At 32.9% G+C, this 15,424-nt stretch overlaps 1 protein-coding gene across 3 annotated transcripts in view; it reads left to right on the top strand.

The window, feature by feature from the left end:
• The window catches only part of LOC149803737 (uncharacterized), a 67,008-nt gene extending 55,529 nt beyond the window's left edge, over positions 1 to 11,479 (top strand). For all 3 annotated transcript variants that reach the window (XM_089953492.1, XM_089953490.1, XM_089953491.1), the window contains 2 exons: positions 42 to 121; positions 3,591 to 11,479. In XM_089953492.1, coding sequence (XP_089809618.1) covers positions 42 to 121; position 3,591 — 81 coding nt within the window. In that variant the 3' untranslated portion in view covers positions 3,592 to 11,479. The remainder of the gene's footprint in view (positions 1 to 41; positions 122 to 3,590) is intronic.
• The last annotated feature ends 3,945 nt before the right edge of the window (positions 11,480 to 15,424 follow it).

Genomic DNA, 15,424 nt, shown 5'->3' with positions numbered 1-15,424 from the left:
TTTTCCTTATGAACTTGATATAATATTTGATTTATCTTCAGGAGGATGAGGGGGAGTCACGGAATAGAACTTCAGAGAATTTGGATGATTCCATGTTTGCCGAATCTGTTTCTTACTCATGGTAAGATAGAGAAAAAAGTCACCCTTCTAAGAGCTTGTTGCCAGTAACATGTAATTTGTTGTTATTTTTCACAGATCAGAGAAAATCTAGTGGATTTGTAATTCTTATTATTCTTTTCTGAGTCTGGTTTGGCATGATAGTCTGATCACTTCATATTGTAGTAACATTTTTTCCATAATATTTGACGCAGCCTTCATGTTTGCCTTTATTCAAGCTATATGGAGGATTTTTAGTGGGACAAAAATATCCCTGTTATGGGGTTATATTAATTATATCTGCTTTGCAGGATCTTGCAGTAGACAAAAAAATGTAACCTTTTTTCTTGTAATTTCCATGTAGTGGGACCAACCCGACCAAAGAATCATTATTAAACTCAAAGTAACCTGTTGGTTGACCTTTGATTGTGATCTGTCAGAACCTATATCACACGAGAAGTAGGTGACACAGCATGTTTGCATCCTTTTTTTTATTGATGTCTCGTCAAGTCACTTTCATCCATATCAAGTATGAACAGACTTAAAGAAAGCACGTGCACTAGTTTAATTATTTGTCTAGTGGACTAAGTCTTTTTTCCCCCAAAAATATCAATGATGTCAGACCTTCATAGCACTTAGGTTGAGATATAAATTATCCATTTATTTGATATTGGAGATGATTGTAAGAAACAAAATGCATTAAAGTTCTTTGTATTTGTGGTTACATTTTAGGTTATTGTGTATCTCTAGCTTTGAGCCCATATAAATTAAGATCATACTAAGTACATGTATCATTTAAGATAATTTTAGCTCTACTGGTCATAAATCACAGGAGATTATGGGATGGCCTTTTATTCATTATCTGATGATTATCACTACTGCCATGAAATTTTACATTTTACCCAATTCCTAGTTGCCTAGTTGGTCCTAAATGAAAATAGTACTGCTCAGACATATAATGTGACCACCACAGCAGCCATCTTGAAAATCTTGTTTTTGCTTCTCCTCTTGGATGGATGGGCACAGTAACAACCAGTTTTCACTGAAAGGCATCATATGATGTCTAGTTGATCATTAATGTAAATCAGACATGATTTTTCTCCATCTTAAAGCAGAATGCCACTTTTCTCTTGAATCAGATTTTCCTTGATATGGTGCTTAGCTGACCTCAGATATGGTTGCCACAATGAACATATTGAAAATCTTGTCTCCAATTCCCCAGAATCGATGGTCGTATCAGCATGGGGTTTCACCAGAAGTCTCCTAACAATGTATTGTTTTAAATGAGAATGGTTCTGATCTTACATACAGTAAGGCTGCTACAGCTGCTAATTTTAAAATCATATTGCTCAAGAATATCAGAGATTCCTTCATCACTCAAGAACATATGGTCTTATCTTGAATTCCTGGAAATTCTTTTAGGTCAGGAAAGCATCAGTCCCTTCAAGGGGTTCTTTTAGCTCTCCTGGTTTTTTTTTTATCTGTTGTCAGTCTGTCAGCCCTCTGTCCCTTAGAACAAGTTTGGTATAGCTACACCTCCAAAACTAATTGGAAAATTGCAACAAGACTGTATACAAACATTCATCCCAAGATCTATTTGGTCAGAAATGAAATTAGTGCTGTGTTTGGTCGTCTTCAAAATCTTGTTATTGCATCTTCTTAAAAGATAGTCATGTCGATATGGAGGTCTTCAACAGAAGACTTCTTACGATGTTTAGTTGGTCTTCAATGAAAATGCTGCCAATCTAATCTCCAGTATGACCAATATGGCAGTTATCTTGATTATCATGTTATCACTATTCCTTCTGAATGGCTGGTCTTAACAACATAGGGCTTTCACCAGAAGACTTCTTATTGTATCTAGTAGATCCTGAATAAAAATTAGGATGATGTGATATCCAATATACCCACTATGGTGGCTTTTTTGAAAATCTTGTTATCATTACTCCTATTAAATGATTTGCCCATATCAATATGGGATCTTCACTAAAAGACTTTATATGATATCTGAGTGGTCGTAATCGAAAATGGTGCCAAATGTTACATCCTATATGGTCACCACAATGATTGTCTTGTAAATCTTGTTACACTACTCCTCTGAAAAGATAGTTGTATTAGCTTGTATTTTCATTAAAAGAATTCATATATGATGTCTGGGTGGTCCTAAATAAAAATGTTGCCCATTGGACATGGCCTCAGACATCCATTATGGCTGCCATGATGAATATCTCTAACATCTCATTATAACTACTAATGGTCATATCGACATGGGGTTTTCACTGAAAGACATCATATGTAGTCGAGTATTGCTGCTTTGTCTGAATGACACCAAAATACTTATCAAGTTTGTTTGGACAGAAATTAAAATGATGTCAGTCTAGTAGACGATTTAGCCAATATGGATACTTTTCCAGTACAGCTACCTGTAGCCATTTTAAAAATCTTATGCCTACAACTTTTGAATAGATAGATTTATGATATATGGTTGGCTGTAATTGAAAATAGTGCACTCAGGTATCTTGTAAGCATGGTCACTCAGTCCAATATTGCTTTCATTACTGTGTTTGGTGTGTTGAAGTTTCTCAACAATATCAGTTATTTTCAATACTCTGCAGTTAAAAAGAAGAAATATACTTTTGTGGGATTCCTGTAAATTCTCTCCGACTAGCAAAAGCATGAGTCCTTTTCATGGTCTCATGTATTGTTTCATGAGTAAGGATAGTTTTTTGGGATGTCCATTATTGGCTGTTTTGCAGATCTAGCTCAGTATAACTGTAGTAAATTTTGGTTATGATGGCTTGCTATCTTTTCTCTCCAGTTCTGCTTGAATTTAAATTTAATATCGGAAAGAAATCCACATTACATCAACTTGATGACAAGAATATTACTTTGTATGGGGTCCAGTGTGTGCTGAAAGTTAGCCCTTGAATTTGATTTTAAGCTTCAAAATACAAATATATTTAATTTGGAAAGTATAGAACATTCGCAGATATGACATATTATTGTTAATTTGGAAAGTTTAGATATGATATAATTAATGACAGTAGCACAAAATTATAAGGATGATCCAGTTTTCTGGGAATCACTTAATGTAAAATGTTCTTTCAGGGGTCATCTATGAGCCAACAGCATCTGACCCTAAAAGAGGTTCCCTGTTTGTAAAGTTAGAAAGAAAGTTATAAATGAACTTGACCTCTAAATACTCAAAATTTATAATCCACTTGACCTTTAAATACTCAAAATGTATAATCCACTTGAGTTCTAAATACTCAAAATTTATAATCCACTTCATTTGAAAGTTAGACTCTTTTGGGTAGTTAACAGTTGAAATCTTAAGATGGGTGGGTGGGTGGCTGGGTGGATGGATGGATGGATGCTTAAATAGGCAGTGGTCGATATTCCTGAAATATGAAAGGGTAAGGTGAATCAATTTACATGTACCAGTTTCTCATATATCAATTTATTATTTGATTACATGACTATTTTTGTTTCAGATGCAGGTTTTATGTACCTTGTTTATGGAAGAAGTCCACAGATTCAAGAAATGTGACACTCTTCTAAGCCATCCAGCACCAGGTTGTCGGAACATAAAAATTTCAAGATAGTTTGATGCCAGATTTTATCTCTTGCTCTTAAAATAAAATTCCTAACATATGTCATTTTGACAATGTAAATCTCATGGATCTCATTTTTCATTTGTCTTTTTCTCTTTATATAATACATTATTTTATTTAATTGATAAATATTATTTAATTATCAAACTTTTGGATACCATATGTAAGCATCACACTGCTTGTATGCTTTGTTTTTTTGTCTGCTTTAGTACTTTTTTCCAATTGCTTATTGAACTTGTGGTAATTTTTATATATGAAAGTTGTTAGTTTATTTGAGTACTTAAAATTGCTGAAACCCTTGTTGGGCCAGTCAGCATATTGCTGAACAAAAGATTTTAAGCACACCATGCGAGCTTATGGTATAGCCATGTGTCCATTATCTCTCCTGCTGCTCATCAGTACTTACCACTCAAGAGGCCATGCTTTTTTATCCAGTTTTGATAAAACTTGGAATGTAGGTTTATTCATCAATATCTCAGAGAAGTTCGACTATCAGCAAGATCTAAGTATATTAATACAGTGATCTTGCATCAGTTGGGCATGCTGCCAATATGGGGGCCATATTTCTGACCTAATTTTAATTAAACTTGGAATATATGCTGGTTTGATCAAGATCTCTGACTGGTTTGATAACGAGCCAGATCCATGCATCTTAATGAGATTTTCTTGCATCTTATTGACTGAGCTTATTGCCACTGTGGAAGCTGTACTTCCTATCCAATTTTGATCAAGCTTAGAATATATATATATATTAATAATATATATATATATATATATATATATGTCAGCAAGATCTTGAATATGTCCATTAGTGAGTGAAATACATGTCAGAGAGGTGATCTTAAATCTGATTGAGGTTGTTACCATTCTTGAAGCAATATTACTGATTCAGTTTTGATCAGAATTGAATTTTGGCTTATATCATCAGGCACTTGGGTTTAGTGAAATAATGAGTGAGATCCACACATAATAATGGGGTAATCTTGCATCTGATTGACTGAACTTGTTGCTGTTTTAAAGACTTTACTTTAGATCCAGTTTTTATGAAACTGTATAAATAGATTTGTATCGTGAAGATTTCCTATGAGTTTTATTATGAGTTTTAGTATGAGCAATATGTGTACATATTAATGAAATTCAGTGCAGTTAGAAATTGAAATTGTTCTCAAATCATGTGCAGTTTAAACATTTTTTGCCATTTAAAGTACGTTTTATCTCTCTGTCTGTCTCTCTTGTTTTTTTGTTGCTCTAAAAGTGAGGGAAGTTATAATTGACTTGAGATTCACAGGTTTGGGTTACAGAGTTCTCCCCCTTGCCAAAAAAAAAAAAGAAACGCAATCCTTGACCAGTAAAAAATAAATTTTAGAATACAAGATGCTTAAATTTTAATAGAACAACTTTTTAACAATTTGCAGTACTTCGCCTTAGGTATTAAAATGAATTTTTTTAAATTTATAACTGAAGAAAACAGAAAACAAATATCATGAAAGAAAATGTACAGTTGTAGGTTGGCATAAACAGTGTGCATTGTTTTAATTGTCAGAATTTGTTTTTACAGTCATAGATATTTGTTTGCAGGTAATTGTGGTTTCTTCTGATATTGATTTCGCCCCAGTAAGAATATTTTTCTGATAAAAACAATGTCTTTATTCATTTATTTGCAAAATATTGTAAAACTATTCTGACAATTGAAATTCTTAGTACTGCCATGTTAAAATGCCTGAAACATTTGTTGTCTGTATAAAGTATTATTTTTATGGCATCTCTTAATGTCAGTATCATTACTAAAAAAAATTGTGGAATTTATGCTTTTTTAATTTCTAGGTTTTAAGATAAAAAAAATTACTTCAATGGGCTTTTCTACTGGAGCACTTCCAGATTTAATTCTCAGAAGTAAGAAACCCATGGCCTAAAAAACCAACATTGGACATGTAACTCTGTAGATCACAGAATGAAGCTTTGCCTGTGAGCTTAACATTTGATGGTCTTGGATGACTGCAATTATGGGCAACAAACTAGTCATATTAATTATTCCTTTATCTTTGGAAAGAATATGTCTCAGGCTATAGTTCAGTTCATTGTTATTATAGGTTTAATTCCATTTTTAAGTGCATTATATTCTATATGTGGCAGCCAGTATATTTGGTGGAAGAACTCAGTGGGGGGGGACCCTGAGAAGAACCACCAATCCACAGGAAGCTACTAGCCAACTTTCTCACATACCCACATTGGCCAAGCTCAAGGCTCGAACCCGTGGACAGAGGTGAGGTGTAAAGGTGAGTGCCTTAGACCGCTGGTCAAACTGATATAAATTTTGGGAGATAGTTTGCATAGGTTTTGTTCTTGCATTGCTTCATGTGTCTGTTTAGTGAAATAGACAAATGTTATGTAAACCAGATGAGTAATATCAGAACTACTTGGTTCTTTTGTTTTTAATATTATTGTTTATTTATCTGATTATTAATCTTGTCTATTATGCCATAAGTGAAAGAACAAAAACAAAATGATGCAGAAATATTGTTAGGAGAAAATTACCATGGTTGTGATACACCTTATAAATTATGATTGTGATCAAAAGTTTAATTATTTAAATCACTGTTGGTGAGTTTCTGTAACCTTTACATTGTGACCACTAAACTCTCATTGCTTGTACTCGCTTTAGTTTTATTGCACTTTTAAGTCATTTCATTACTTTTTTATTTATCTAGCAAAGAACTCATTCTTCTGGAAAATGCAAGATTGCTGTATGCTAAACATCTAAGTGGAAAGTAATGATGCATGTATATTGCAGTCATATGTATTTAATGACTTGAGAAATGTTTTACAACAACAAAACATGTACACTTGTTAACGAAATAACATGTTACTTAACAGCGTACAGGTCGTCAAACCAGTTAAGTATGTTTGGGGGAAGATTAAAATAAGTAAACTTACAGTATGGTCCTGCATTTTTCATCTGATGTGTTACTTTTGTCTATCAATAATTGCTTGTTGCCTCTCTTTAGTCCATATTTCTGATATGATTTTGATCACACTTGAAATAAGTGTTTATTTCATAACAAACTCAGATGAGTTGATCATGAGGAAGATCCATGCATAATGAGGTAATCTTGCATCTGATTGGCTGACCTAGTTACCACTCTGAAGGCCATATTACTGGTGAGATTTTGATCAAACTTGGAAATCTGTGCTTAAGTCATTAAGATCTTGGATGACTGAGCAAGAGCTATACATATTAATGAGGTGCTATTGCATCTGATTGGCTGACCTATTGATCAAACTTGGAAATCTATGCTTAAGTCATTCAGATTTTGGATGACTAAGCAAGAACTATACATATTAATGAGAGGATATTGCATCTGATTGGCTGACCATGCTCAAGGCCGTATTTCTGATCTCATTTTGATCAAACTTGGAATATGGGGGTATATCATCAATGTCTTGGACAATCTCGACAATAAGTGAGATAGACACATATTAATGAGATAATCTTGCACCTGGTTCTGTGAGTTTCTTGCCATCCTGGAACCCATATTTATAAATGATAAAAAGTCACAAAGTTTTATTACTTTGTCAACTTCCATCTTACTTTAATTAAAAGGATGTTTCAGGTTCATGAATTGCTATAAGTGATGGGTGGTGTATACTTCTACAGGGTCTATTTAGAATGTGCTATTGAATAATTCTCACAAATTTCTAAAAAATATGATGTCAGAATAATTAATTGAATGTGTGAAAACCATATTTTCAAGCCCTGTCTTTGATCAGTGCACTTAATTTCCCATATATTAAGAAAATTTTTAGTTCTAAAGTAAACACTGCTTCTTTGGTACAGAACCGTACAGTAATATAAATGTTTAATTTTGATAAGCACAAGTGCTATCAATAATTTTATTTTCCTGGGTATCATTTTTTTATGGTCAGCAAAAACTAAAAGATAATTTTTTGTTGGTACTTGTAATTTGTGGAAATTGGGTTGAAGGATGACTGCATGTTGGATGCTTAAATTCATGACGTGTAGATATGAAAATTTTCCACAAAATGTGGTATTCCACAAAATATGTAAATTTACAGTATTGTATAATTTAGAGAAGTTATGAATGCATAAATGTATGATTTGGTATGTGTAAGACCTGTTTCAGTGTGAAGTATGCAGGTCATTTAGTTCAATAATCTAGGCATTCCTTTGCAAGTAGCATAATATATTTATGTAGATAAAAATGTAAACATTTTGTTTTGAGATGTGATTTTCGTGTTAGTCTAGTCAAGAGAAGGTTTTGTTGGAGCTGAAAATTTGTTAACATTGTTTATGAAATCAAAAACTGAATATAATGTTATCTATAAAAACTTGAATGTTTTCTTAATTAAAGTAATTTTCTCTGTCTAGATCATAAAATGAATTCCAGGCTGTTAAAATGGACTACTTTTTGTTGTATAGTTTTAGAGTGATACATTCAGCATTGGACAGCCTCTTAACCATACTGCAGTGATACATGGAGGATAAGACCACCTCTTATTTGTACTACAGTGATACATTATGCATCGACAGTCATTTAATCATTTAGTACGAGAATATTACATTTATTATTTTATTACATTATTTATTAGATATCTTGATATTTTTTTGTTACTGTTTTGGTGGTGGTCAGTAGAGGTGGTGTTGTGGAAATGTTTTTCAGTCACCTGGGTGAACAAGTCTGGGTAAGATTAAGGCGTGGCTTGACTCACAAAGTAGCATGGGGAGAAAGGACATTGTCCAGGTTGTAAGGTTGCTTTTACAGTCCAATATATTTATTACTAGTATGATCTCATCACAAAAATTCCAATAGTTTTCTACAACCTTAAACAAATTCTATAATTTTAGTGGTTATCTTGAAAAATCATTTAATTCCAAAACAATTGTTTTTATCTTTTGTAAACTGTCAGAATTTTGCCAAAAACTTTATGAATTTCTCTGAGGTTGTACAAAATGTTAAAATGAAATATCTATCACTTTTTTAATAATTTTTTTTATTATTATACATATTTTCCAAAAATAATAAATGGAATAAAATTGTTTGGATCCAAATGACAGATGACTCCATTCACACTAATTACATTAATCATGGCTAACTAATTTGGTAAGGAATGTGGCTCAACTAGGAATGAATTGTGTTCACAATTTAAAATGGGAACATGACTCACATTTTGTAAGACAGAATGGTTGTTAAACCTTTTGAGCATTGCAATAGGAATACTTCAAATTTGATCAAAAAATTGATTTTAAGCATTTACCATTATTGATTGAGAGTGGTTTTTTGGTTCAGATGCGCTTCTTGTGGTATACTTTCCCACCATGTGCCATGCTTATGACCATCAAGAGAAGACTGCAAAGGCATGCTGTTTATCCATTGTTGATACTTTGTATTTTGAATTGCTGTTGCATGCATTTTTATTATTGAAGTATAAGCCTTATCTGTTGCTGTTCACTTCATGGTTTTTCTCAGTCTTTCTGAAGTCAGTGAGAGCACTTGATATAAGTTTTTAATTTAATCATTATTCAATTGCTCTAGTTATACTGTACAAGCACTTGTGTATACTTTCACAAATGAATTATATTTAGATATTACAAGTCTTTTGGTGATCAAAATATACCAGATGTGGTTTGCCTATGACAGCATTTATTTGACTTGAAAATTGCAACAGAAGTTGTTGTGATGACATAATTTATGGCTAATAATTAAAATGGTTGATTGATATTGATGTATACAAGGCTTTTAAACATGGAACAGGTAAGAGACTGGTGCAGAGTGAATCATTTACAGTACAATTTTTTTATAATAAGCAATGTGTCTGTCACTTTAGATTTTTACAATGAAATTTCCAGTTGTGTGAGCACAGAGCTTAATATAAATGCTTGCTATATTATATGCATAAGAATGAGTGAATGTATTACTGGTAGTTCCATGACTGTTTACCATATCAGGTATTTAAGCAAACTCTTCTGGCACCAATTTTATCAATCATTTGGGTTTGAGGCATAGAAAAATGCTTTAAAGGCATTATATAGTCAGTGTAAATCATCTTAAATTCTTAAAATATGCACTTACATCATCAAATATATGCTTGCTTGACACTTGTTATCAGTGGTTACATCACATGATAAAATGTTAGTGATTGCTCAAATTAGTAGCTTCAAAAATTACATTTTTATTACTTTTCAAGAGAAGTCTTGTTTTAGAGACTGTTTTAATTTGCCTACATATCACTCGTGTTCAGCTTTGCTTACGGGTTAAATAGTTGTATTTAATTGCTTTTAATTGTTTATACTGTTAAATGGGATGTATATTTAGAGCACGAAGGTGCAGTGCAGTTTAAGTAGTCGTGAGATACTTATTTGTGCAGGAATCCAGTTTTCAGATGATTTTAAATACAACATTTAAATTTAGGGACCAGTGATCAAGAATAAAAAAAATTTGCATATTGAGATTTTGAGATCTGAGAATAATCTATTATCTCTTGACTTGATCAGTTTTACTCTTTATTAAGAAGGTGCTTAGTTGAAAATATTGTCAGGTCAAGAGTGGGACCAGTTGAAAATGGGGTCTGCAGTACTCCATGCAGTAGCATACTAACAGGGCTGTTGCCCCAGGCACCAGAGGTCTTGGGGCACCAGAACCTCTTTAGGCCATCATCATCACCCTGGGCACCATTTACCCATAGTATGCCAATGAAACCATGAATAATTAGGTAACTTGAACGATATTTTTGATTGACATAGAATCAGTTCCATAAGGAAAGTCACTTTTGAACAGTTATATCAGTACTCTGTTTCATATTTCTGTGTATACTTGCTTATAAGTCCGGTCCAACTGAATCTACCATTGCATAATGTGCTGGCAAATATCGATTTCTGAAGTATGCTAGGTGTGATCAGCAGAACAAACAACATAGACCTTGATCTGCTGGCATGTTATGTTATTGCATATCAGCTTCTATGTTGTTTGCAGTTCCACCCAACTTTGAAGCAAGTATACTTTGCCATTATTATTGTCAGAATTGCTTGCATAATTAGATGTATAGAGAGAATTGTGTTTGCTCCTAGATTAATTTGTAATGTATTTGATTTGGGAGAACAAAGTTTTAAATGTTCATTTTGTTTCCAACTACTTCTCATTCTAATGTGTGTATATAATCATGTTTGTCAATGACATAAAAAGTGAAAATCATCATGTACTAAGAAATAGAAATGGGTAAATAATTGTTTATTGTTTTATATTTATTCTGAAGCTTATATTCATGTGAATGATCCATGGATAATAAATTCTAGAATTTGGATAAAGTATCACCAGGATGTTATTTCCGTCTCAGAATTCTTACCGGTGTGCCTAATTCATGAAGCTGGAAAGGCATGTTTATTGGTGTTGTCCTTCTGATATTGAATGTTTGTGTGTACATTTCTCAATTATTTTTTTTACTGCTCAGCAGTTTCATAAGTGGCAAAAATTGTAATTAATTTTTTGGAGCAAAGAGGACTTAAAAGAATATTGAGTTTAATGAAAGAGGCTATAGATATTCAGTTGACAGTTTGCACTTACTATGTTAAATATTTAATTCAGCTCCTTTTAAAATTTCAGAAGTTGCTTGCTTGGATAATTTTATTAATTACATGCATGTACTACTGTCCTGTTTTATTCATTCTGTCTTAATATTGTAATTAATAGTCAAATCTTCACTGTTATGGTTAGTGATGCAGACAGAAAATAAATAAAGTTTTAGCCGGTAACACATTCTTGGTATTTCTTTACTTATTCACATATATGTACATGCACCAAAACTTTTAAATTCCTCTCTAAAGAAGTTTTATTTCCACGCTTTTTAAAAAAGCATCAGGGAATATTGTGTTACCCTCCAGCTCTCCTTCCATCCATGTTTGTTCATCACCACATCTCCGAAACTACTTTATAAAAATCCACAGAACTTTATAGTTATTTTGGCTTGTACCTTTCTTTAAGGTGCATGTCATGCTTGGCTCCCACCCCAGAGGTTCTTTGAAGGAGGTCAAAGGTCAGATATACAAAAATTGCAATGATAGTAACTTTTTAAAATATTTTCTAACCAAACTTTATGTATGCACTCATTACAGAGAGGCGCATCAAATATTTAACAGATTTTGCATCATGGCCCTAAGGTCACTGTCAGGATTGTGGGGTGGGGGTGGAATTTGCAATAAAATGTGTAAAGATTTGCAATGGTGAGCCCTTGAAGTTGCTCTAGTTTTATATTGGCCTGAGATGTTCAGTCATTGTTTGGTCATAAATGCAAGTCGAAACAAGAATCCACATATGAAGTTTTATAAAAAAAACTCACAACTTCAGAAACACTTAAGTTTGGTATTCAAACAGATTTTTGTTAAAGCAAGTTTCATGTGTTGTATTTTGCTTATTTATATAATGTGTCTGCAGAAGATTGAAAAGAAAGAAAATTCTAACATTATCATGAGACACCATGCCATGAATTCATTATTTACAAAACATTTTGAGATCAAATATTTATGAAACTATTGAAGATAATTACCAGAACTTTTCAGTTTTGACTACTGTGTTCCTTTAAATGATTGCAGCAAATTTTGAGAGCATTTCTTTGGATGGAAGTATGATTGAAAATAAGTAATTTCAAGTAAAAGTCAGAATCTTTTACTTGAAAGTTTTATTCATTTAAAGCCAGGTTATGTAGTGAAACAAAATAGAGCACAAACATTTAACTCGTGTTAAAACATTTAAATTTTAAAACTGCAATTTTAAGTCTGAATATTATTTGTAACATTTTGTGGGTATGTATACATTCATAAATCAAAGACAGCATAATCATAAAAGTTTCATGATTGTGTCATCCCTTGGTTTTATGTTGATTTTGAAGTTGAAACCTTTTAATGTTAATTGGATTCCAATTATTTTGCTTGTGTTCAGTTTAGTGGTAAATTTACAGTTTGGAGAACCGGCCAACAATTTTAAAAAAAGAGGAATTCCCATTGAAATCAGTTTTGCCTAGATAATCTTATCTTATTCATACAAGGATAATTTTTTTAGGTAATTGTTTCTACTTTTGGATCAACGTTGTCATGGACAAAAAGTACTTGTTGATCTTTTTTCATCCATCTTCTGGTATCTGGCATCTGCTTGAGCAAATATCTTGTCTCTGCATATATTGTGAGGATGGCCATAATGTTTTACACATGCTTTTATCCCATGGTCAAGTTGGTCCTCAATGAAAATGGTATCCCTAGGACATCCAAAATGACTGCAAATGATGGCCGTCTTAAAGATATTTGTATTGCCAGTCCTCCTGAATGAATGATCATATCAACCTGGGTCTATTACAAAAAGATTTATTATGATGTTTAGTCAGTTTACACAAAAAATTGTGTTGATCAATATGTCCACCTCATGGCCAGCTCCAAAAAATCTAGGACTTTATGATGTCTAGTTGGTCCTAAATGAAAATGATGCTGACATCCATTATATCTGTCACATTGGCCATCTTGGAAATCCGGTATAGATTGTTGTATTGACATGGAGGTTTTCACTAAAGGGCTTCTTAGGATATCTAGCTGGTCCTAAATGAAAATGGTGCAGATCCAACTTCCAGTCATGGCCATCTTGAAAATATTGTTATCGCTACTAGTCCTTAATAAACAGTCATATATTGATGTGGGATTTTCACTGAAATACTTATTGTCTGGTTAGTCCATAATTAAGATGGTTTTGATCTGACATCTGATAAAGCCATCATGGAGACCATCTTGAAAATCTTGTTATTGCTACTCGCCATGGAATTTTGGTATATAGGAGTTTCTCAAGAATATTAAAGATAGTTTCAATACGAGCTGTTGAAGAGAATAAAAGGACAGAAGAAAAAAACTTATCTTGGATTCCTGGAAATATTTCAAACGGTAGAATATCAGCCATCTTCGCAAAGGACTGAGGTTAACAAGACATTGCAAGTCAACTCTTTTGGTGATTTGAAGAAAAGCTTATTTTATAGATCAGTTGTTAACTCGTTTTATATGACCACAAAAAGATGGAAAGGTGGAGCATAACATGATGTTGTTTGTCTCCCTTTGCAACTATGCATCTGGTCCCAATTTTGTTGCTGCAATCTAATTTTTTAAGTCTCTTGAATTTGAGGCAAGGAAGAATCTATCAATTTCTGATCCAAAAGGTCTAGGTCACAAGGACTGAAGAAAGGAGAACTTTTTCCACACAATAACTTTAAATATATACCAGATACGAGAAAGATTTCTGCTTATTTGAGGGTTAAAGATCAGAGGATATTCAAGAAAGACAACAGTTTTAACAAAATAACTCGAGTCGTATGTCACAAACCATGATCAAACTTTGTGGGTGGCATGCATAGACAAGAAATGCACCATTTGTTTTTAGGGTCAATATGGCAAACGTCCAACATAAGCAAATACACAAGGTGACATGGATGTCATTACAGAAAGGCAGATAGGCCATGTGCTAACCAACAACAAGGGGAGACCCTTCTCGCAAAATGTATAAGTCAAGAGATAAGCTGATGCAGACGGTGTTATGACTATATGGTCTTAACTAAGTAACAAAAAAGAATGAAAACCAACTAGTTTTGTAAAATTAAAAAATAACTTCCCTCGAAAACAAAGTAAGAATTTAAGAAGAACTTATAATTATGTGAATCCCAAATAGTCCTAAAAGTTCTATCACAAGTCCAAATGTATGAAGTTCCAATTGAATTTCAGTGTGTTTAAAATATATTCCAATACTGAATGTGTTTTGATGTGCCTGAAGTCTTGAATGTGTTAACATGCTAATGGCATGGAATATGGTTATGTGTTAGCAGTCTTTTGAGGTATCACAATAATATAATCCAAAATGTCTTTGATTGAATTCACTATATTCCAAATCAAAGTTTTAGTCCAATAATATTAACTGAACACTTTGTGATTCCAGCGAATAATAATTTGAATAAATAAATCGACCTGAATGAGAAACTGAATACAACAATAAGAATGATTCTACTTTTGATCTTGAAGTAAGAATGAGTAATTTTTAAGTAAATTTTTTTGTTTACCCCTTCACTTGACCTAGGTCGCAATTACCATTTTCTGCAAATACTCCGTCAACTTAATGGAAAATTTCTTTTCTGGAACTTTATTGTAAGAATGAGGACTGTATCCTTAACTCAAACTGAAAAGTGAACATGTTTATGATTAATAATGATCTGAATATTTAATCTATATTCAGAGATAAATATTATTGATGTGTTATGTTATTTACAAAATAAATGGCACAGGTCGGCGCAACATTAACATGATTTTGGACTAAGATCAGTTACAAAATACATGTACACATAATATATAATCATTGAGAAAAGCCAACAACGAATAGAAAATTAAATATACATAAGAGAAATCACAGCTTGCTGGTAGCCATGACTGCCCTTGAAACGAGAAAGACCAAACTGGTGAAGAAAAAAATAAAATAAAACTGTCAACATTGCCAAACTCGAAGATCCCAAGGTCCAGCAACAATTCAGCCTTGCCCACATGAACAAAATCAGCATACTCTGCGATGTGACATCCATTATTTCAACTTAGTCATGAGAAACTGATGAAAGGTTCTCAGCAACGTGCAGCATGTAAAGAGTAAAGAAAACAGGTTAAGAAACGCCTTCGAGAGGCAAAATCTCCCAGG

This window comes from Sinohyriopsis cumingii, chromosome 3, assembly GCF_028554795.1.
Source record: "Sinohyriopsis cumingii isolate HCF-2022 chromosome 3, ASM2855479v2, whole genome shotgun sequence".
In the NCBI taxonomy this organism is placed as follows: Eukaryota; Metazoa; Mollusca; class Bivalvia; order Unionida; family Unionidae; genus Sinohyriopsis; species Sinohyriopsis cumingii.
The sequence above is the reverse complement of the archived record's forward strand: the minus strand, read 5'-3'. Positions and strand labels throughout refer to the sequence as shown.